The sequence below is a fragment of the Parasteatoda tepidariorum genome, chromosome X1, assembly GCF_043381705.1.
Source record: "Parasteatoda tepidariorum isolate YZ-2023 chromosome X1, CAS_Ptep_4.0, whole genome shotgun sequence".
NCBI lineage: Eukaryota > Metazoa > Arthropoda > Arachnida > Araneae > Theridiidae > Parasteatoda > Parasteatoda tepidariorum.
Window position 1 is genome coordinate 26959904 of NC_092214.1, and position 25635 is coordinate 26985538.

Consider the following 25635-nt stretch of genomic DNA (forward strand, 5'->3'; position numbering starts at 1 on the left):
TTGCAATACATTTTAAATTTTCTAATAGGAGATTACTTTGTCAAAAGAAGAAACAATTTATCAATAAGTTAAATGCACCCCTTTATAAGAAAATGAAATGCTCGTTAAATAATTTTGAATTATTGAATTTTAAATTCCATTAATCTAAATATAAACTCTAGTACATAAAGTTTCCAGTTCGTTTAGTCTTTTAATTGAAAAATGGCTCCAGTATTATTTATAACGAATTGAAAATAAACTAAGAAAAACATTTCTTAACAAATAGAAAAAGTCCATTTTCCACCAAATTTCTTAACAAATAGAAATAGTCCATTTAAGTGTCATATGGAGTTATATTCAATATTGTTTTTGCCATTATATACACTGCTGTTAAGATACTCTTTTGTCTAGATTGTCAAAACCATTTTTTGTTAGTTAAAGGGCTTAACATCAAGGTCAATTTATCTTTGGCAATGACATGTTTAAAAATAAACTGTGTGGGTAGATCTCACAGTTTTTATTTATTTCTTGTAACTGGCTGTTTTTTAAAAACATAATATATTAAATACTAATATTTATTGTATAGCTGTATTTAGGAAAACTTAAACTACACGGATATAGCATTTTTAATAATTTAAACAATGCTTTACAATCCTTTTTCTTTCCTTGAAATGTTCAGAAATTTATTGCGTACTTGTAAACTCATTTAAAATCTCAAAACGTTGCAAATAGGTATTTGCGTTTTAAAATTAAACTGACTTTTGTATATATAAACGAAATATTGTCACTGGGTATACTATACACTAGATGGTTCTACAAATTTCGGAACAGTTATGCTCCGAACTGATATTTTTGTTAAGTACAGAATAATTTAAAAAATATTTTCATTGACATTTTTGTCTGTCGTTAACATGACACTGAAAAAAAAGTTAGGTCAAAACTACAATAATATGGTAAAATTTAAAGCGTTTCTAAATCTATGGAAACACCCCAAAAAGCTTAGTAATTTTTACCGAAGCGCTTTGATAATGGTTCTGGTAAAATTAGCAATAGAATATAGTTTTATAATAAGCCATAAAATTTGACAAATTGGGCAATATTTGGTAACTATATCATGATATCTTAGAGCATAGCTTAAAAACCATTTATTCGGCTAAACTTACAATAAAATTTTGTATATTTTAATGCAGTAACAAGGACTTTTAGTGCAGTAACAAGGACTGTAATTTTGAAAGACAAATTTTCTGTAATTCTTTACCTTATGAATGGAAAAACTATTAAATGAATTATTTAAATAGCTTAGATTTTAGTTTTATTAACCAGAATTATGGTTATCTTTACCAGATATGACATAACGATACAATACGGTAATTTTAAAAAAAAAAATTTCTCCGCGTATATTTCTGATTTTAACTGTACCAAAAGATTCCTTTTTATTCTTAAAGAGATTTTTTCACTGATATGTCTTCCACGTGCCTTGTCCCATATATTTGCTGTGTTCCGCAGAAATTACATTAAAAACTATAGATGATTTTTTTTCCCAATTTTTCTTTTATAGGAATATATACGTGATATATGACTTTTATGAATGCATATTAAATCATAATCAAATCGAAATAAAATGAAATCATAATTTCATCTCAAGTATGGAATATTATTCTGCCCCATGAAATTTCTATCTTTCACATTACTGAAGAGTGTAAATATGTTCTTTTAAAAAGATTTAAAGTTTTAAAAGTGACAGCACTACTAGTACACATGTTTAGTAACTTATTGTTTTGAATGAAGTTCTATTTTGTTGTTTTGGAAAATTTCGTGGTTACCTTTGTTAGATTTGCTTCATTTTTAAGGTATTTAACCCTTGTCATTAACATGACTTAAACAAAAGAAGATGAAATATATATATAATTTAATTTTAACTACGTATAGCAATAACTCTTGCAAATCCAAGTTTTTGATAGAAACAAGCCTATGTATCTTGTTGCTTCTTAATATTGCTTCTAGATTCTAGATATTGCTTCGAAAGAACACAAAAAAATTCTGATTTTTCATCCACCTGCCCTCTATCTCCTGTCTACATGTCTCAATAAAAGATATGTTGATGATGTGTTGTATCTTATGACACTTGGACAAGCCAAGCATGCCAGTTATTGGCCTTTTCGAATTTAGTCAGGAAGGTGCGTCTATCGTTTGACAAGAGAACACCGCAAGGGTGAAAGTACGTCTTAGCTGTTCGTGGGGTCACTTCCACAATTTTGACGTGAATCTGAAGAGGAAGAAATTTTTTTCCAGTTCTCTGTAGCCATGGTACTGCTCAGCAACCGACCATGAACTTTCGCTTCCACAGATTTTACGAACGCGTATATCACGTGTACTTGGTGGTCTTAGTGGAGTCGAAGATTATATTCCGGCCTCTCCAAACCGGAGTGTGATTCTCTAACCACTAGCACTGCCAATGTTGATGATTCATGGGACATATGAATATAAATCAGAACAGGGTTACGCCGGCCAGGTGGCCGAGCGGTTAGCTTGCCTGACTGCGAAGCCATAGGCTGCGGGTTCGAATCCCGCTCTGGGCATGGATGTTTCTCTCTCTCTCTCTCTTTGTGCTGTCCTCTGTTGTGCGTATGTATGATGTGTGAATGTAGCCCACCCTATAAACTGGTTTGTGGCAGTGTGGCGTGGGCAATGTTGATCGCCTCCGTGACTTTGGTTCACAGGTGCCCACTGGGTAACGCGAAATGAGCAACAATTCTGGCATAGTCTAGGCAAGGATTCAAAAACATTCAGTGCCTGCCATTGGAAGAAAAAAAGAACAGGGTTATTTTTATCAAATATACCCAGACTTGAAGTTTGATATAGAAAGAATGCTATAAATGTTATTTCCACCTTGAAAGTAACATGTTCTCGATTGTCATTAAGATGCGCTTTTGCCCTTCAAATGCATATTTAAAAATACAATACGAAAATGTAATAAAATACTAACTTTTAAGCTCTTCTGATAATATATAATTAATTAATTAACGTTTAAAATGTTTTAGTGATCGTTTTAAATTTTTTAACAGTTATATTTTTTTTAGAAAATTTTATGTTTTAAACAAATTCTCAAAAATCTATATGATAATGAGATTCATAGGATAATTAAATAAAATATCAATGCAAAAAAAAGAAAAAGTTTCACAAAGAATGCAATATAATAAAGAAAATGACGTATGAAATCACAAATATTGTAGTTAAGGTTGTTTTTTCAGAGAGTATGTCATTCAAGAAGAGTAAAACATGATTTATCAAATATTTTATATCTTATCATGTTTGTCATCTGCTTACATTATTTTTATTTAAATTTTAAACAACTTTTTTTCATTAATTTAAAAGCGTGTATAATCTATGTCTAACCTCCTTGATTTCAATTTAATTCAACTTGAATAGAAAAACAACAACGCATAATCATACTTAATACTGCGCTACAATCTAATGCTAAATTCCTCAAAAAAGTTGTATAAAAACGTAAATTTTCTCGAAGGTCAAATGCACCATGTTCCTCTTATTTTTAAAAAAATATTATATACTTTTTCATATTAATCAGTTCAATATATATTGCCTTTGTACCTGAAAAATAATTAACTAACTATCTCAAAGTTATAATACATATACATTTTGCTACTTTTAATTCCCAAAAATCCCCATCAATTCATATTAAAATACTAATTAATTTTCAGAAATGTTTCCAGCGTTCAACGCTCTCTTTATCAGGGTGAATGTCCTAATAAGGAGCTGGTTTTACGATCAAAACATTTCATTTAAACTAGATTTTTAATAAACAAAATGACAAACATTATTGCTAATTAAATTAGTTTGTTTTAATTTTAGACTTTAAGGATTATTGAAAAACAATGAAAAGCTCGAGAAAAAATAAAGTAATCATGTTTCAAATATTTACTGAAAACAGCCTGCAAGAGTTAGGATTAAACTTTTATTGTCAATATTTTTTTAAATATTTCTTTCTCCTATTTGTTATTGTGTTAAAGTTAAAAGAAATTTGTAAAAAAATAAGCAAATAAATAAAAAAATTACAGGGTTACTTAGGCCACCTATTAATTTTATACCCGGAGAAATTCTGGTAAAATTACCATACTGTTTAGTATTGACATTTCTGGTAAAGAAAAAAAAACATATTTCTGGTTAATAAAACAAAAGTATACGTTTTTTAAACCATTCATTTAGTAATTTTTTAGTTCATGTGGCAATGGTTGCCAGAAATACTGGTTTTTGAAATTATAGTTCTTATTACCACACACAAAATACACAAAAAGTAAAATATACAAAACCGAAAAGTAAACTTAACCAAATGTTTTTTTACGTCGTACTTTAAGATATCATATTAAGTTTACCAAATTTTACCACATTTACCAAATTTTATCACTTATTTAAAAAAAAACATATTCTTTTTCTAATTTTACAAAAATCTTTAACACAGCACGATAAAAAAAAATATTGATCATTTTGGTGCTCCCATACAGCCAAAAGCATAGTAAATTTTACCATATTCTGATCGTTTTGATCATACTTTACCATTCTCATTGTATCTCAATAATAATATCTCAAGTCAATATAATTAATGAATCTTCATAATCTGTGAAATCAATCGTAAATTACTTAGGAAATTAGTTAAATGTAAAAATTGGGTCTAATGTTGCACTACATTTTTATGCATGAATGTTTTCTAAAAGATGTATTTTAAAGAACGAAATATTACATAAAGACTTAAGTTGTTCCGTAATATGAGGTTATTTACCAAGAGTAAGAAATCGATATTTGACTTTTGTTAACTGGTAATGGAATGACAAATGTTTAAAAAAAAAATTGAAAAAATACACATATACTGCTCAAAATATTTCTTAGTAAAAATAAAAAGTATTTTTATTTCAAGAACTTTAGATGTTAAAAAATAGTAAAATCTAAACTCACCGAGATGTTGCCTTTCTGATTTACGTTGTTTTAATAATTTAAAACTTTTTCGACTATTAAAAGTTTAGAATAAATGAGAAATATTTTAAAAATTCTTATTTATTTTATGAAAAATAATTCTGCATGCTAACAAAATCCATCCTATACTTTGCAGCAATAAATACAAAATATTCAAAAAAAACTTTTCTTGAGCTAACTAAAAAATAAAGTGTTTAAAAAGTAACTTTCTTTTTTACCTAAAAATCTGGATATTCTGTTGCCCTATTTAGAAAAAAATTACAAGTCAAATGCAAAGTGCGTGAAACCTTTTTTAAAGAATGACAAACGTAAATACATACTAAAAAACGATATTTCTTAAAAATATAAATTTCGATGGGCAAATTGGAAATATCAGAACGAATTTGATTGTCAGGTGAAACTTGGAAGCGGCATAAACTTGTCAACTCCTCTCTATTTCCAACGACAATCAAACAAGTTCTGTGATTTCTTGTCCTGTGTTTTCTAATAAAGATTCATTAGACCAAGTAGAGATTTTTATAGGGATTCTTTACATTTCTGTGACCCATAGCGTGTGCACGTTTTTTTTTTGTTTCATTTTTGACGATTATTCTTGAAAAGTGTGATTATGTAAGAGTAAACTTATGCAATATACATATACAATATACATATACAACATACATATACATATACAATATATATATATATATATATATATCAANATATATATATTATAAATATACAATATACATATACAATTCTTTAATAATATTCTATTACTTAATAATACGTAATAATCAATTTTTAAAACTTTTATAAACATCTTTCAATACAAAATTACACATTTTAATCTTTAATATTCAACATTTTTCGAAAGCGTTTGCAGTTAAGCAAAAAAAAAATGCAAACGAAACTTTAAAATATCAACAAAAAAAAGTTTCATGTTTTTGAAAAATAAATAACGAAGTTATTTTAGTAAATTAAAACCTTTCTTTACCAGACATGTAGTCTTAAATTTGAAAAGAAAATTGTATTCCAAAAACATCATTTACTTTGTATTCTTACGTTTATTCAGTTAGATCTTAACAACATACTTTCTTTTATTGAAATAGATTTAGTTCTGTTTCATTTTTTAGTTTTTATAGTTCGAACTGTTACTTGCTCATTATCATGTATCTCGAAATGCTGTTTAATAACTTAAAAGATAGTCTAAAAAAGCACACATTAAGCAAGCGAATTAATTTATAAAATGAATTTTTAAATAAGAATAATAAAAATAAATATAAAATTCTTTTTTTATTATTTGGATAAAATGAATATTTTTAAAAATATATTGAGTGATGTGCTTTCTCCCTTAAATAATGCCGCTCGTCCCTCTGAAAGATAAAAGAAAAATTGCAAAAGCAATTACCTACTTTTGCTTACTCACTCTAATAAATGAAGTCAAGCTAACTCTTTTGACTTTCTTTCAAATGTTTAATTAGGCTTTAATCCTTAGAAATATCAGCTAGAAGACAGAAACGAAGCTGAAATCAATGAAATGAAAATAAAAATCGATCTCTTAAAATGTGAAACGTAAAGTTCATTTATCTGAAACTTCCGTGGAAGAGAAAGTGAAAATAAATACGCCTAAACAAACAATAAAAAAAATGATTTACAACTTGAAAAGTTTGCTTTAAATAAATTGCTACTTTTCTATTGCAAGAGGGGAAAAGTACAGTAAGAAAGTTTAAATATTCCAAGATAATTTCTTTCTTTCTGCCTTTTCATTTTGTTTTGATATTCAAAGCATTATTTAATTCAACAATATAAATTATAAATGTCAATAGGCTGTCAGTACCAGCACTCTGAGTACTGGTACTTTTTACCATAATTTGATCCTGAATTTCTTACAGAGTATTTCACTTTTATTTTTAAATTTAATGATTAAAATATACTTTTTACTGAACCAAATAAAACGCATAGTCATAATAGAAGTGTCTACCCTGAAATCGATAAAAGAGAACTCATGCTCGATAAGTATCACAGGAAATAATAACACCGCGTCTTTTTTTGTTGAGGAATGTATGTATTTTAATGAAAACTGCATTTTCTAGTCCAACCTTGCACGTCTTAGTTATCTCAAATTACAAAAATGTGTAACATTTTTATAATAAATAAACATTATAGAAACAATACATTTTGCAGTATTTTAAGAAAACTTTGATATTTTCAAGAATAAAATGATAATTCGATATAATCTTTAAATTTCAAAGAGGATAATATTTTTTTCTCTGAAGTAACTAAGTTATTCCCTCTGGAATTTAATATTTCTTTTTTAAGAGATTCAAATTTCTATTTAAATGCATCAGTCCGCCAACAAAAAGTTTTTTTTTCCTAAATATCTATACTTTCTCATGCAAAATACATACTTATGTAACTTCAAACGCATTTTGACGAGCTTTTAGTATATTCAAATAAAGAATTTGAATATCCTTGCAACGCAATATTTTATGAGAGTTATTTTGATATTATGAAAGAATTTTGAACAATTTTTAAAGCCAGAGAGCATTTCCTCTTCTTTTAAGGAATAAAAATGTTAAAGAACTTCATACACACAATTTTAATATCAAACGAATTTTCACAAAACTTTTTTTTCGCAGGACTACAGACTTAATTTAAAATGCATGATGAGTGAATATACATTTTAAAATTCTTTCTATGTTATACTTTCTCCGCTTTATACTTTCATATTATTCAAGTTTAATTTTCAAATTGCGCAGAATATAAATTCTATTTCATAAACAATATCTCAAATAAGGAATATTTTTTGAAATGATTTTCCCGAAGTTGGATTGAAATTATAATTTTAACTTCAGCGAATTAGTCGTATTTAATCTAAAATACCATAAAACTTAAACTAAACAAAATCTTTCTGTTTTGTTGCAGGAAATTTATCTCATGAGCAGAAGATCGTGCAATTGATAATGAATTGTTAGTTTAAATAGTTAATAAAACGTTATAATTTATCAAATAATAATTTAACTCCCAGTATAAATTTTAACAGCAACTCTTGAAAAATCCTTTTTTTTTTTAATTTGAATGAAAGTTCAAAATTATTTTATTTTTTTCATAAATTTCACTAAATCTTATTTAATCTTCTTCCAAACAATAATTGGAGATTCGAAATATTGATCAGGAATTTGAAGAGAAATAAATGTATTACTCGACGCGTCCTACTTAAGAAACTGAAAATTTATTCTTGCCAAGTATTAAAATTAGTGGAAAGCTTCGACAACAAACGGCACTGCTAGTATATTTAGTTTGGTCATTAGCATCGCACTTGTGATGCGCTATGGATGACGGTCTGTGTTATGAAAAATGAAAAAAATTCTTAATGATGATCCAAAGACAATACTGACACATACACTCGCTACACTACATCTATTTAGATTTTAGGAACATTTAAATCAAATTTGAAATAGGAAAACTAAAATAATATCTTTTGTAATGCATTCATAATTTAAATATTTGCCCGAGCATTAATTAATTTTGTCATCACGAAGTTGCTACAATTGGGGGTCGTTTCGAAAGTAACACCATTTTTTGACAACCAATGTCAAACAACTGAGTAACCAACATTTTTTTCTTGCCTAATTCATTAGTTATTTTCCTTATTTCATTCAATTTTTCTTTCATTTCAATTTTTCATTTTTCATTATTTATTTTTAATAATTGAAATCTTTGAACTTCGTCCGTTTACAGTAAAATGTGTAAGATATTTACTTCTAAAAACTCTCCAAATATTTTTAACATTTATGCACTGCTATGAATATTGGAGAATGTTCAATTACAATAGCCTGTAAGTTTTTCACAACCTTAATAAAGTACTAAATTGAACATTTCACCTTGCTAATTAAACCTAATTAAAAATAACAATTAAAAGATGTTAATTAATGTAATTGTGGTTCAACCTGAACAAAAGCAAGGTTCAACTTAGCAATTTAATATGGTTGCAGAAAATTTTTTTTACTGTTTTACCTTGAACAATTTTCCTGGTAGTGTCCTTTTATAACTGGTGCTAAAATATTATCGAAATATTATTTTGCACCAGTACCTAATGGTTTGCATCAGATGCGAAAAAAGTAAGCTAATTAAGGTAAGCATCAAATTTGTTAGTATTAACTTTCATTAATGGGTGGTACACGCCTTGTAGATTTGTTGCTTTTTTTGAAACCACAACTTTAAACTTCTGTATCTTCCTACGCTTTTTTACGTGTATTTTAAAATCAACAAGTGCCGGATTTTTCTACTTTTTCTCCAACATTTTCTATGTCCTCCAATATTTTATTTTCTTATTGGTTTCCCTTGAAATTTATTTTTAACTTCCTTCTTTTCCTTGTACTTTCCTGTTTCAGACTTCATTGTTCTAAAAGTAACAACACCTCTGTCTAGACATTTTTCAAACTTCTTTTCAAATTCTATTTTTTGACCTGTTTGAACTTTTAAATAAACTTTTTATTTTTAAGAAATTATTTATAACTCTGCCCTTAAAGATGATTGAGAAGCTCTCTTAACTGATGATCACTGGTGTTAATCACATTTAAATATACTTGCTAATTTTAGCTAGTTTCGTTTAATTTTTAATTGCTCAAGTCAAAGTACCTATTTTATTTCAAGGTTAAATTGTATATTTTAAAAAGAATTATGAAATATTTAAAAAAAATAGGATTTGGTGTTTTCAGCTCCTGCTTTCCTCTGTAATGCTTCATTAGATTTCGATATTTCACTTTTGATATTTCCTCTCTTAAATATTAATTCAAATGTGCATAAGAGCATAAGAACCTTAATGCATATTTAAACTCCTTTTTAACCTGGACTCTTAAAATTTGTTTTAAGGGTGGTCATTACAAAACACCCTTCATTTTCAGAGCAACTAAGAATTAAAAATTTAGTTATTTAAATTCCCTTGCTAAATATATAATCACTCTTATAATATGGGTGACACAAAAATAATTTTTTTCATGAAATACTCATGTATATAATTTTTCTATTAGTTATATTTTTCGGATGTTTGCGATAGGAATTCTTGAGATTCATCCAACCCAATATCTCATTTTACCACATTCTCATTTTTCCATTATTTCCCTTAAATTATTATATTTTCCTGATAAATTACTCCTAATACAAACTGACGAAGATTTCCAGTATTTGGCAGTGAAACATACTTGCAAGCAAATTAGATTCCACCTCTCTTAACGCGTTTGTCCCCAAATTTGTACTCAATTTAGGCAAAATATCAGATACTGGACTGATCATCATTAATTATAATCACCTTTTATGAATTACATAGCAATTTTACGATTTCTGTTTCCAAAAAAGGAATCATTGCTTAAATTACCGAGATGAAATCTGAGTCACATAAATTTTCAACTTTAACACAGGAAAGTCGGGATTTTGTACTATTTCAGTATTTGACTTCTAAATCACACAGAGGTTTTGTACATTGTCTAAATATGTAAGTTTTATAGTTATCCATTGCTATATTTCGTTAAAATTTCTTTTTATCATAATTCTAAGCAAATCTGGTCTCTCTGGTTATATATATATATATATATATATATATATTGGTACTTTTTCGTTCATATCGTAACGCTTAATCGGAAACTCTGGTTTTTAAAATTATAATTCTTATTGCCACTCATTCATTTAATGTAAAACACATATCTAAAAAGTAAATTTAACCAAATAAATGGATTTTAAGTCATGCTCTACGGAATCATGATAAAATTACAAAATTTTATATCATATTATAAAAACGTGTTTTATTATTAATTTTACTAAAATTACAACCAAAGCGCCTCGGTAAAAATTTTTGATCTAAAATTTTAAGTTTTTTGATCTTAGGTCCCATAAGAACTAGAATTACGATCCCATAAGAACTAAAAACACGGTAAATTTTACAACATTCTGGTAATTTTGACCACATTTTTTTCTCTGTGCAGGTTTAACTGTATAAAAATTTATTCCATTTTTTTTAGTATCAACTTGAAAGTTTAAACATCATTAGGTCTTTTGTATAATTTTTCAGGATTTTATGTTTCCAAGTTTTGCTCTATGTTAAAACAAGCAGAATTTATAATTTCTCAATAACAGTCAAATTTGGTTTCATTAAGATAGTGCTGCGGATTCACTCCATAAATTTGGTCACTGAGTTGAAGAAAAACCTTAAATCATAAAAAAATCAAATTAGTTTTCACTTTTTGTACGAAAATTTTTTGAAACATAAAAAATAAAAGTTTAAAACTATGTTTCTATATATTTAAATGAGATTTAAATACTTTTAACAACGATAGATTCCTTCCTGTTGATTAGCATTAAATTTTCACTTAAATCAGCTAACATTATCTCAAAAAATGCATCGGCTAACAAAGCAAACGTTGTAGCGTATTTAGACATAATTACTCTAGTGAAAAGCAATTTGTTTTAAAGTTTTACACTTTCGAAGCCGTGAAGATACGTAAATCTTTATAGCTCTTAGAAACAAAGAGTGTTCAAAAGTTGTGTAAAAAATAGATGAAAAATGAGGTAATGAAATTTTACCTCCGTCTTTTCATAAATTAAATTAACGACGGTCTTGAAACACAATTTTCAAACTGCAATGTCTTCGTGTTCGTGACTAAACGGTATTTCTACTTGAACATGTTTCAACAATTTTGTGGAAAAGTAATTTATAGTTCTGAAAAAGTCTGAAAATTAGACGCCAATTAGCAGCTATAGATATTATATACTCAAATAACGCTCAATACATTATAGGTCTAAAGTGTAATTCATCTTTACAAAGTTTATTTAATGTTTTAATCTGTCTGTATTTAGTAATTTTAAATGTTTAGAGTAAAATCGTCAAAAATAATAATTAAGATAAAGCTTTAAGTTTTCAAGCTCACATATTGAATAGAAAAAAATTAATGCCTCATTTCAGTAGTTGCAAAAACTACATTATTTTTATAATTTACTACAACTACAACTACTTTGTTACAAATGTAATTAACTACAGCTACAACTTCGTTTTTTTTTAATGTAATGACTACTTCACTACTTAGAGGAACTGAACTTTTCTGGCGAAATTAATTTACACCTGCATAATTTACACTGATGGCGAAATTAATTTACACATTATGTTCAAAATAATTTTGAATAAAAAATTAGCCTATATTGGCCATGTAGAACTATTTAGAACATGTTTGCATTGATCCAGTCTGTCATTCTAAAACATTTCTGTTAAATTTATTCATTTAGTCTTGAACTTTTCATACCCTTCTTGACAGCGAATATTTAATTCAAGAGGTTCTGGAAAATTATCAAATCTTTAGTGCTTAATGCTTTCTTATTTTTTCTAAGAAATGAAGTGCATCGAAAATATGCTTCTCCTTTGAAATATCATAAATGTTTCACGAGCCTACATTTGCATGTGAAAGTGTGACCACAGAGATAATTTACTATTATTTATCTATCTTATATTATTTAAACGTAATTTTAAATACTCAATCAATTATTGTTAGCTTACAACCAAAGGGGTTTTTAAAATTGCGTCCTTTGACAGACCCGCAAAGATTTATGTCCATCAAGTTCGAAAATTTAGTTGTGTTAGAACCATGTTCATATACTAAACTGATGGAAAAATTAGCCAGAAATCGCTTCAAACTAACGCTTTTTTTTCTTTTTTTTTCTGTATCACACTACTCACTGCACTACTTTTTTTAAAAAAGTAGCACACTACACTACAAACTATGAAAAAAAGTAGCGACTACAGTAGTTTCAGTACTTGTAGCGCACGACTTCCGATCACTGCCGCATTTTATTAAAATTAGTTAACACAATAATTCTTTCAAAATTAAAACTAGTTAAAGTAGTTCAATTACTTAAGTCAATAATTCCTTTCAAGACATTACTTAAAATAAATTATATCACCTAATTTTAAGCGCTCATGAAAATGTAGTAGAAGTACGTTAATTTGTTTGCAGAGGTATACAAACGTTTAACTTTACAGAGTTTTCTTTAGTGTTTAAAGTAAAAGATAGATATAATTTTAATTGGGCTAATATAGCTTTTCCGTATAGCTTTTGAGTAGGCTAATATAACTCAGATCCAGTTGTTTTTATCTTTCCGGCTCTTATCTTAAGGAGATGAAGCACATAAAAAAATTAATGCTACTGAAATGTGAGGTACAGTCTGGCTCATCATACTCACCTGATATTGAACCAAATTACAATTTATTCGGATAATTATAACACTTTCAATGATACAAAATATTTGAAAATTCGGATGATTTACCAAATGTTATCCTTTAGATAAATTATGCGTTTTTTAAAAACGAAAAGAAAGTGGTTTTGATCAGTTTTAAGTTTTTTTGTTTTAAATGTATGCTTATTAAAATAAAATAATATTTAGAAAATATTCGTCATATATCTTAATAAATTTGCAGTTTAAAAGAGTTCAGTAAAATTTTCCAAAACTCTCAAAAAAATATTTGTCCCGCCCTTTCTTTCTAAGTTAATTTAAAGAAATACAAAATATACACAAATGCCCTTAAATCTTTTATCTATAAAACTAAAAAATTTACTTCCTGGATTTAAATTCGAAATGATAGTTCAAAGCTTGTTTGGATGTATTAACTTTAAATTATTCATTAAAAGTTCAAATCAGCAAGCTAATAGTTCATTTAATGATTTCGTCTATTTAAGCTGATGTTAAAATGGCCAAAATGGTTTTAATAATTAGAAGTCAAGATGCTTATGCATTTTTATAGTCTTACGTATTTTCGATGTAATTTGCTTACAATTAATAACGGCGAAGGAAAACTAATTATCTGTAATTTGACAAGTAATGAGGTTATTTTATCGTCTTTTCTAATCCTTCAAGCTCCTATTCTTTGAATAAAAAATAAATCTGTGTCATCGTTTTTATATTTACTTAAGTAAAAAGTGGTTTTAAATTTCAGTAATTACCTTTTCAAAAAATTTGATTTTATACCCTCCATAAATAGTTATAATTGAAAAAATAGTGTTTCGCGAATTTTTTTTGGAATTTAAGAGATTTTAACAGATTAGAAAATTAATTAGGGGTATTTATTCAGTTTACAATCGTAAAGACAATAACCTCAGAGGCTGTAAAGAGTATTAATTTGAAATTAAAAGTCTAATTTGTGAAAAGTTTTAGATTTGCTTTTTTAAACTGTATTAAATTTGATAGTTTAAAGTATGCTTATTAATTCATTATTTTTTTTATAAATAGCTAATTTTTCTAATTATTAATATAAATGACAACTTATGTCATATGAATCTATTCTCTTTGTTAAGAGCCCGCGCAAAAATTGTTTTTAATTTTTAATTATTATCCTTCATTAGCTAATGTTTAAAATAACTAAAAAGAAACAAATTTCCGTTTCCAAGGAATTAATCTCACACAATTGAAAACTCTTTTAATTAAAATTAAAAATAAATAAAAATAACGCTCTAATGTAGCTTAAATTAAAAACCTTCTTATAAGATTAAAACCTGTTTTTTGCAATTTATACATTTATTTTCATTTTATTTAAAAATTAGTAGTATGTCAATGCCTCTTTGTAGAATTTAAAATTCTCTGAATTCTATTTTTGTCAGTATATTTCATGAACTAAAGAAGTTGGGCAAAAGTTTTCATACTTAAAAAAAAAAGTGGCCTCAAATGTTGCTCACTTGAAATTGTGAAAATTGACCTTTATCATTTACACTAAATCCGCACAACTTTTGCAAAATACTTTTCGATTTAAAATAAACAAGATAATAACTCCTTCCACAGAATTTTATGGCAATCTATAATCTTCAACAATAAATTTCTAAGGTAAAATATTGGTGTTACGATTGTTACGTGATTTGGAATATCCGTAATTCCGTCTGCAAAAAAATGGCCTTTTGTTACAAAAGTATTACATAAAAACTTAAGAAAACACTTCTTGCTGTCGTCAAAGTGATGGGGTGAAGTTTCGCCATCTATTAATTTCGAAATTGTAGATACTTAACTTCATTACCCTGTAGGAAACTGGCTGAAACTTTAATTATTATAAGACATATTGTAAGACTGATATGTTATAACAATAATAATAAGATATGTTATAAGAATTTTGTATTACTTAAAATTGCAATTCATTGTTAAGTTATCACATTTTTTCTAGAATAACCCTTAAAGGGCTACATTTTATCAAAAAGAAAAACGAAAATACTCAGATTACAAAATAAGAAAGATAAAAAAAATTTCCACAAATGATTACAGAACCCATTTTCTAACTTGCAATTTTAAAACCAATTTTTCTCAATTTTTTCATGCAACGTTGGCGGAAATTTCGCTCATTTGTTAAAAAAAGTCAGACAAAAATATGTTTTTGATATAGAAAATCATGTATTTTCTCAGCTTTAATGTAAATTTTTTAAAAACATGCACTGTTAAGTACTAATCTTTGACTACACTCACTTTAAGCCACCATCCAATATTTATTGCTTAACCCTTTGGCGGTCACACACGCAGAAAATCACACTTCGCGTTGCATCTTTCTCCTCTCAGCGAAATCAGTTTTTCTTTTTATTAGATAGGAAAACAGTGTGTGAGGTGTTCCATTATGGCAACTCTTAACGTATGTTTTTATAATTCTTGTGAAAAATAAAGTCTTTAAATTATACACATTACGGTCGTAAATAAGTATTTAAGTAAAGGGAAAACATAAATGCTATTACCGAAATCTAATGAATTATTAATGAGAAAAGTCGACCTGACAGCAATAAACCTATTTGATTGCCGAAAAACAGGTGAGAATTAAGTGACTTTGATTGCACAATTAATTTATTTGAAGTGTGCGTATAAATGTGTAAATTGCTGTAGTGAGGCTCCTTATAATCAATCAAATTTGACATAACCGTTTATATAAAATTACATGCACTAAATAAGAAGCATCTTTTTCCTTTTTTAAATTTAAAATTATGTTTTAATTTAAAATAATAACGTAATTTATATTATTAATAACAAAATTACAATATTACAAAAATACAATGTTATTAATAACACTATCACGACCATATTTTCTTATATTATGTTAGCAAAAAAGATATTTTCATCCAGAGAAAGCAATGTTTGTGCGTCTTCTTTCGTAACTTAAAATATCGTAATACCTTAAACTATGAAGATTTTACCTTACTACGAAAATGTGATCAGTAGATCAAAAGTTATTAAAGTGCTCTGTGTTCTGTTTTGATTTTTACCTAATTTTCCATTGTTAGCTAGAAGGAAACTAAATAAAACAGCAACAGTTGATATATAACATCATTTAAGATTTCATTGATTTATTTATATGAAAAAGCTATAGATAACTTAAGATTATTTAGAAATATACGTTTCTTATAAAAACAAGATAAACAGAAGTTCACGATAACATTTATCTTAACAGACTAGAACATATTGCTCTTTTTGAACATAAAAAATATATGCCTAATTTCATCTTCAAATACAAAATAAGAAAGCTTCTGCTGCCAAGTTCTGTCGTTGTGGGAGATGAGTAATCAACAAGAGGAAATGATTGAGGCCAAAATTACTAGCCAAGAGGGTTTGATCAAATATTTGCTAAAACAGCGGAGTCATTTACTTGACGAGTTTGAATGCAGGAAAGAGCAAGACATTCCATCGTAACCTTCTTAATTTTAAGAGAGATCTAAAGTTTACTTTTCTCCTCTGCATTAGATTTAATTAAAAATCCTTTTGTTCTACCTGCTAAAACTTTGTTTTGAGTAAACTAAGGTTAGTAAATTTAGTAAGCCTAATATATTTAATGGAAATTACAGTGTTTTATTCCTTAATGCGTTGTAAACTTTGGACGTTTCTTTCGATCGAAATAACTTCTAGTTGGCAAAATAAGCTTATTGATTTCATTAAAAAATAATCATGTTGTTACGAAATAAAGTATGCATAGCATTACAGTGAATAAATAAATTCGATGTACTTAAAGCTGTTTCTCACTTCATTTTCAATTGTTGCTTTTCAAATACGCTTCAAATGATATTTAAGAAAAGTAGTATTTGTTTTAATGTAATAGTTTCATACTTTAAATAATTTTGTACTTTATTATATCGAAAAGCTTTCCTTGATTTAAAAATTTAGTAAATAAAATTTTTTTTATTATTTTTAGATTAAATATTATTCTTAGATAATAGAATATTTTCAGTTAAATAATTATTATTTTTAGCTTAATAATTATTTTTAATACATGCTTTTAATATTTTCAATGCTTTTATAGTAGTTATGATTACTTAATGTTTTTAAGCTTTTTACAATGTGCATTAAAGTGATAATGACTCTACTTGTTTTAGTTAGAGAGCTTACATTTTTTTTTGGTCTTTTGGGGACCTAAGTTACCCCAGATAATAATTGTTTTTAACTCATGATTTTTCAATATCTGTAATAGTTTTATGGTTGCTAATTTTTAAAGTTTTCAAGGTTTTTTTACAATTTGCAATAAAGTGATAACTACTCCCCTAGGTTTAAATAGAGCACTTATATTTTTTTTTTGTTCTGTTGGACAAAAGCTACTCCAAATAATAATTTTAAAAATTTTGTAGGTAGGGGAGAGGGGGGCACATGTGAACAAATTTTTTTATTTCTTCACTTTTCGAAAAATATCATCAATTTTTCATAGTAAAAAAGTCCATATGTTTAAATAGTATTTTCTTTGTCTTGTGGAATTTTTTGAGATTTTTCAATAAAATATTTCTTTACTTTATAATATTTTAGAAAAATGACTTCAATTGTTCACATGTGCCCCTATTGGGGGCACATGTGAACAGGCCTGGGGCACATATGAACAAGATTAAAAACACAAAGCAATCATCATATTTCAAAGAAAAAAAATCTTTAATATAACAGATATAGATACGCATTATACTGAGGGGGTTGTAGCTTACTATGTGAATTTAAATTGTACAACAGTACTGTCAATAAGAAAATAATTTTTCAGCTGTACAATAATTTATCCGTAATTGGGTTTTTCGCAACTTCATGTTCCACGGGTGTTGTAATGGGCCTTTTTCTTTCTTCTCTAATACTCTTTCATGCTTTTTTTTTTTTTTTTTCTATCTTTTCATTTGTAGCTTTAACAATTCTATTTTCTCAGGTGTATCAGTTAATATGCGTGATGCGCGATCAACCATTTAATAAAAAAAAATTTTTTTAAAGGAAAAATTAATAAATTAATTATGGAAAATTAAATAATGATAATTTTAAATGCATACATATTTTTTAAACTTATAATATCATGAGGATAATAATCTTAATACTATGTAGGGGCACTTGTGAACTGTTCACATCTGCCCCAGATGTTTTGTTCACAAGTGCCCCCATCATCCTTCTTAAACCTAACTTGAAAAATAAAGAACTTTTAATTGAGTTAAAAAAAAGAATAATTGTCATAAACTTACCTGAATGTTCATATAATGATCTGCAATAGTTAATTTTAGTTTATTAGTTGATTTATATTATGCTTTCACTTGGAGAAGCGAGCGATTATAATATATGCAACTCCAGCTGATACAAAGAAATTGTCAGAATAGACCAACAAAATGTCTCATTGTTCTGAAAGTTTTTCAGAGAGGTAGGACTAGTACTGCCATCAATTGAAAATTTTTCGAGATTTTTTATTTCAAATCATATCGGTAAAACATACTATGTTCACATGTGCCCCCTGTTCACATGTGCCCCCCTCTCCCCTATGCAAAATTACTATGTGCTAAATAATGCATTCAAATGCAAAATTATGCATTCAAAATATTCTTTTCCATAAGCATCATATCCTCCTTCATTGTCAGAAAATTTTTTTTGCAAGTACTTAAAACAAAAAAAGTATTTGTCTTAATGTGAAATCTTAAATTTTTTGAAATGAAAAATGTTTTATTTCATCTTGTGATTTGTAATACATGATTTTTTTTAAAAAAATAATTATAATAATTAAATTCAATTGCTTAAAAATAAATTCTAAAATTTTATAAATTAAGTTTTAAATACATTAGGCCTGAAAAAAACTTTTTTCCTCCTGAATTTTTTTCTCGTTTGTAATTGAAATAAATAAAAACCAAATAAAAAACTTTTACAATTTTATGAAACATTTAATTTTTTTTTCAATAGATAAATGTTTCAATTTCATATAAAACAATATATACTTGAAATGAAATTTTGTTTAATTAAAAGGAGCAAAAATATGAAGAATTTTTTAAAAATCTTTTTAAATAAATGTATTGCTATTATTTCGTTAAAATTCGTTTTGATTTTAAAGCAGTATTTTGCATCCTTTTAGTATTTACTAACGGTTTTTCAATAACAAGTCACGTAATGTTCTCCCCCCTCCTCATACAATAATTTTCATTGAAATCGTGCTGGGATCGATATTAGAATTCAATTTAGTTTCATTGTACTTTAACTCTAGAGCTACGCTTAAGACATGAAAACAACCCTTTAAAATTTACTTTTTGCTGAAATCTATAGTAAGGAATGCAAGAATACAAAAAAAAAATTAATTTTTGCAATAAAAAAATCTGATACTCAAATCCTATGAAATTTCCTTCATTTTTTGAGAAACCTTTTCCGGACATATGCTCCGAGCAAACCTTTCGTCAAAGTGACAAAATAACAATCGTCACTTCTTCAAGGAAACGAATTTCGTAAGAATTCAAGAAATCTTTCGTCATTCTACTTTATTCAAGAAAAAAAAAACTCGGCCTGCTTCAGGTATCTAACTTTTCAAATAATCACTTTTCCATTGGCACCACATTGTTGGATCTATGTCACCCGAGGAACATAAAAAAGACTGATAGAACAGCGAAATAAATTATACCCAGGCTCGAGCCAGGATCCGAATCCGGGATCTTCCTGGTACGAGGCAAACTCCTTATTCACAACACAAGTCGCTCGATTTATCGTCATTTTATTATAATCGTCAAGTCTTCACTTTATTTTCACATTCTAGTTAACTATCTCCCACAAAACACTACGAAAAAATTCCGTAATTAAGAAATATTTCCGTCGTGTATTTGAGAGTTCGTGTTTCGTCACAAATCGCGTGATTTCGTGACTAAATTATTCTCAAAATTAATAAAATACAGCTCTAAGATTGCTGAATCATCAAATGTGAAAGTTTTATTTCTGAGAATGTATCCGAAATCTAATAAAAACAACTAAACCCAACAACACATAAAGCAATACTTGTTTCAATTCCACTATATTATCTATTCATTCTACAGTACAGAGATTCCCGTCAAAAAAAAAAACACAAATTTAAAATTCGAATAAAAAGCACTGTTTCTTTCAAAAATATCTGATAGATAAAATATAGACCTCCCAATTAATTAGAAATCCTATTATAACGTTAGTTTTTTAATATATCATTGTTATAAAAAAACATTAAACCTTCAATAATTATTCACCTCAATTTATATTTTTAGATTTGCATTTACAGGTCATATATTATTACTAAAAAAAATAGCTTAGAAAATCATTTAATTAAAAAAAAAAATATTTTGACATAAAGTGCAACAGCATGCAATCTCCTTTGTTTCGATTCTCTAATCCTTATTCATGAATCTCAAAATATTGTTGAAATAATAAGCATCATATTTAATACGATTCACAATAGTTCGTGGAAGTTATTTTACCAATTTGAAATATATTGACAATAAAATATTTGTCAATGCATTATTCAAAGATTTTAAAAGAATAAATGAATTTTGAGAATGAATTTTATGAAATATTTTACCGCGTTTTGAAAAGTTTATGAACTCATTTAAGAAAAAAACCTTAAAATTTTAATCGTATTTATATTTCATATAATTGAGTACCTCTACACCTACTCTACACTTAAATGTCATATTTTATGAAATAGTAATATTTCTGTCATAATTCTATTTATTCAGTCTCGTATAATGTCTTCATTTATTGACTATAAAAGAAGATTTAGAAATTTCAATGACGTTAGTGATATCTGAAACAAGTATATGATATTTGAATTTACGAGTAATAATAGGAAATTATCCATAACTCTTTAAGTTTTTTATAATATTTTATATTTGTACTCATTATTCCACATTTTATATTTCGTTGCTTTACTTTTAATAACATCAGAAGCAAAAGGTTTACCTTGAACTGTGAAAATTCCGGATCAAAATACGGTAAAAAGTACCGGCACTCAGGGTACCGTTATTTTTTACCATAAAATTCATTTTTACCGGAAAGTGGTACGAAAAAAATCTCATACACCGTAATTTTTACAGTAATAATTACCGTAAAATCACTGAATCATTTTATTTAAATAAATATCATAAGTGATATTTATTTAGATTGATTCAGCGATTTTACGGTAATTATTACTGCAAAAATATTACTATTTTATAAAATTTTAATAAAATTTTTCATAGGTTTCTCCTTATTTTACTGCTTCTTTTACCGCTAATTCGATATCTTTTTGAATGTCTTCAGAATTAGTCTCGTTCGTAAAATTTTATTTCATTTATTTACATGTATACATATACAAGAATAGTTAGCAATTATATAGTTATTTCCTAAGTTTCTGAAGAAACACCTTAACTTTATTTTTTTTTTCAAAACACAAATGCAGAAACAAAGCCCCTTTCTCAAAAATTGCCTCCGACTGGGTGGAAAAATCATGCCTTCAAAAAGTTGCCTTCAAAAATCGTGCCTTCAAAAGTCATGCCTTCAAAAATCATGCCTTCAAAAGAAATAAAAATAATTTTAAAATATGACTGTATTTTTAGGTTTTTTTCAAAGTAAGGAAAGTAAGAAATAAAAATGAAAAGTGCGTAAAAATATTACACAAATTAGAGGGAAAATTAATATGTAAACTTACTAAAAAAGATAAATTATTATCAATATTACAAAAATATATATATTTTTCGGAAAAAATGCTGTTTACACTTGCATAGGTGAAAAAGTTTCTTAATAAATATGTGCTAAAAGAAATGCAAAAACTTGGGGGTCATGTATCCTTTCATTCAAATTCTTTGAATGAAAGGATCTCAATGTGAACAATCAATCTTCGAAACAAATCTTCCTCAATGTGCCGTAACATCAACAAAATTAAAATTTAAAAAAAAAAAAAAATAGAAGATTGAATAATTTTTTTTAACTTTTGACTCGTCTAAGTTATTTTTGATGAAATTTTCTTGCGAAACTAAGAATGAAATAGGTTTATCAACTGGAATAAAAGCATTATTTTTTTTTCTTTTTTACAATTCATCAAATTGCATATTATTATTATACTAAGACATGAATGTAATTAATGTAGTGAATGTAATTAAAGCCGCCTTAGATAGGTACAGTGAGCAAAAAGAAAAGTGAACACTGTAATAATTTTTGATTTAATGATTGGAAGGTCACGTGCTAGCTCAATGTTAATTCAAGGGCCTAACCTTAAATATGTTACTGAAGACGATATTTTAAGTCATGGAGAAAAAAACACAAAAAACGCACTTTCTCTGAATAAATATACATTTTTTTAATGGATTTGGATTCTTAATTCTCAAAATAAGGGTGAGAGGGGTAATCACGATTTTGAAAATATGTTTTTATTTCTCGAGAACTACTCGAAAGTTTCCTTTCAAATTTTAGGTTTTCTTATTTAAAATTACACATATTAAATCATTATAAAAAATGCTTTGCCTTATAATTCAAAATCATTCTACCATTAATAAATTTATAATAGTAAAAAATAATAAAAAACTACTAAAATATTTTCCTTACATGGAATCTTTACATGAATTGAACCTTATTATTCTTGTATGGAATCTTATTATTATGTCTTATCATCGAACCAGTTTTACAAATAGGGGCAAAAATTTATTAATTCGCTTCATTGGCTCCGGAGGCATCGCGAAATATGCAAAAATGGAAATTAACATTAAGTGGCCCAAGGATTTGACTACTCTCCTGTCTAAACTATCGATACCATTTTTTCTAGCCTGCGACTTGCCCCTACCCCTACCCTCTACGCTCTATAATTTGAAGGTCAAGAATACTACGTCGAAATAGATGTATGTTTATTCAGGGAAAGTATGTTTTTAAGTCTGATTTCGTAACTTTAAATATTGTTTATACTAGTTATTCAACATATTTACGATTAAGCATTCAAACCATTATGATTACGAGAAAATCCGATTATTAAATCAAAAATTATAAAGGTATTTTCTCATTCTGTTTTGCGCATGGTACATTAAACTTTCTTTCGCAGGCCTGGGATTTTATGATCTAAATATTTCTGAAAAAAAAAGGTTTAACAAGGTTACAAGAAATAATGAGAATTACAATTCTAAAGACGAAAATATTCCAAATAAATTTCATGGAAAAAAATTGACGCAATTAAAAAAATTATTTCCTAAATGAAAAAAATCAAATCACCGAAAAAAAATCTTTTTCATGATTTACTTTACATTGTTTTAAAATGTGAGAAAAAATGCTCTAAAATGACAAAATGACCTTAAACCTCAGAAAAATACAAAAAGAGTTCATAAGAGGAAAAAATGCAAACGTCATCAATTCCTGTCCTACGTTATAAACTATATCGTAATTAAACTTTCTCCTAACATCATTCCATGATTAAGGAAAGGCCAGAATTATCTTTGGCATTATTTTAACTATATTTTTTGTATTTTTATTTGAATCAATTATATTATTTGTGTATTTTTAATTTAAAATCTTAGTTATAAATTTTATTTTTTTAGTTTCCCTGTTATCGTCAGAGGAGAAGCTTAATGGTTCTCTTTTTTTGTGATCAGGTAGATAAATGCGTTTTACTATATCTATGTCTATGTCTACTATCCGTTTTACTATATCTTTCTATAAAATCTATGTATATTTACTATCAGTCTTGTGAATAATAAAAACTAAATTTAAATTTTTTACATATTATCTATAATATAAAATTTAATAACGAAAATTGTGTGGCAAAAATAAAATTTAATAATAGCAACAGATCAGATTTCTCAAGCGTGTAGGTCTACATACAATTGATAACTTTTGAACTATTAATTTCTTCGACTTGATTTTGGTTTCATTCGATTCAGCATAATTGAAATTTCAATTTTCAGTCTGTATCCCAAAACACAATAAATTGCTTTCTTTACGACTTCTCATTTGTACGTATTCACTAAAATATATGCTTTGATTGCTTAACATTGGCACAAGTTGATTTTGCCAGCCAAAATATAAGAAAAAGTTCTCATTTTGTGAAGTTTTGAATGACTTTCGCTCAAAACTTCAACCATAAGTATTCATATTCTACTAGTAAATGCAGAAATAATAAAATACAAAATACTTTCCAATGCCGTGGTTCACCTTCGGCACGAAAAAGTACTGTACAATGTAAATTGATGCGTTTTTCTCAAAATATTAGATGATCTTCAGTTCCAACCCCCAAAAATTAAGAGAAAAACATTTTGTTTTTGTTTTTTGCAAAAATTAACAAACAAGCATTCATAGTTTTATATACTTTGAAAATGTTAACAATACCTTAAAAATTTTAACAAAATCGTAAATGTCATCTATCCAAGCCTACCTCATTCTTAAAAAACTAGCTTATACCAAACTTCTCTGCTTGATCTTACCCTTCGAAACTTCAATTGAAAACTAAAAATCCTGCTCTTGTTCGTTATAATTTAAGTATTTAGTTCCTATTACTTTTCAAATTACAATATTCATTTTTATGTTTTATTTTGTCTTGTTTTTCTCTATAAATACTTATTGTACAAAATGTTCCGTGATGTTTCTGTCCTTAATATATATCTTTAGAATTCTTGTAAAAAATTTAAATAATGCTCTTTAAGTAATAGCTAATTAATATTTAAAAGATAAAAAGACAAATCATTTCCAAGCACCCATCCAATCTAAATTGAGGTAGTACGATCAGCTTAATCATAAAAAAAACTTAGTTTAGATTATTTTTAACCCAACATTACCTTCAATAGAGATTTCACAGAGTTTTTTTTTTCTTATTGAAATATAAATTTGTGTCTTCCTAATGTACAAAATTTTTTAACATCTTTAGCGAGGGTTTTTACAAGAATTTTAAAACTATACTTTGAAGAATGTTATATAATTGTCTGTATGTATTTAGCAATTAATTCATTAATTATAATAAATTATTTTTTTTAATTTCCAGGAAAAGGGAGGGTATCAAAAATTTCTTCAAAATGGCCTCCGAGAAAGAAGATTCAGGTCCTCATTGTCTGCTGCTGATATCGAATTACTGAATGCTCTAAGGAAACGTCAAATTCGATACCATCCTTGTTACTTTAATCCTGTATCTTGTTTTAAACGAAAATGAAACTGAACTCCAAATTTAAATTATAATTACTAGTCATGGTTGCTCGTTTTTTTTCGTTTTTGGAAATGAATAAATTTATATCTCATTGATGGAACTTTTTTACTTTAAGCCCATTTTGTAATGACCACGTATCTTAAAGTGGTAATTTATCATGTGTATGTATATATGTATTGATCACTTCATCAAGAAAATTTGTTATTTTAACTCATTATGAGATAGGAATAAGTATTAGATAAAACATTGTTGTTTAAAATTAGTCATTTTATTTATTGCTCATTAAAAACGCACCCAAAATTAAATGGGGGTGTTAA

At 27.0% G+C, this 25635-nt stretch overlaps 1 protein-coding gene across 1 annotated transcript in view; it reads left to right on the forward strand.

Moving 5' to 3' along the window:
- LOC107440330 (Allatostatin C) overlaps nt 1-25413 on the forward strand; it is a 33130-nt gene extending 7717 nt beyond the window's left edge. Inside the window, exons 2-3 of the mRNA XM_016053231.4 lie at nt 23724-23777; nt 25160-25413. Of these exons, the coding sequence (XP_015908717.1) occupies nt 23724-23777; nt 25160-25324 (219 nt within the window). The 3' untranslated portion in view covers nt 25325-25413. The remainder of the gene's footprint in view (nt 1-23723; nt 23778-25159) is intronic.
- The last annotated feature ends 222 nt before the right edge of the window (nt 25414-25635 follow it).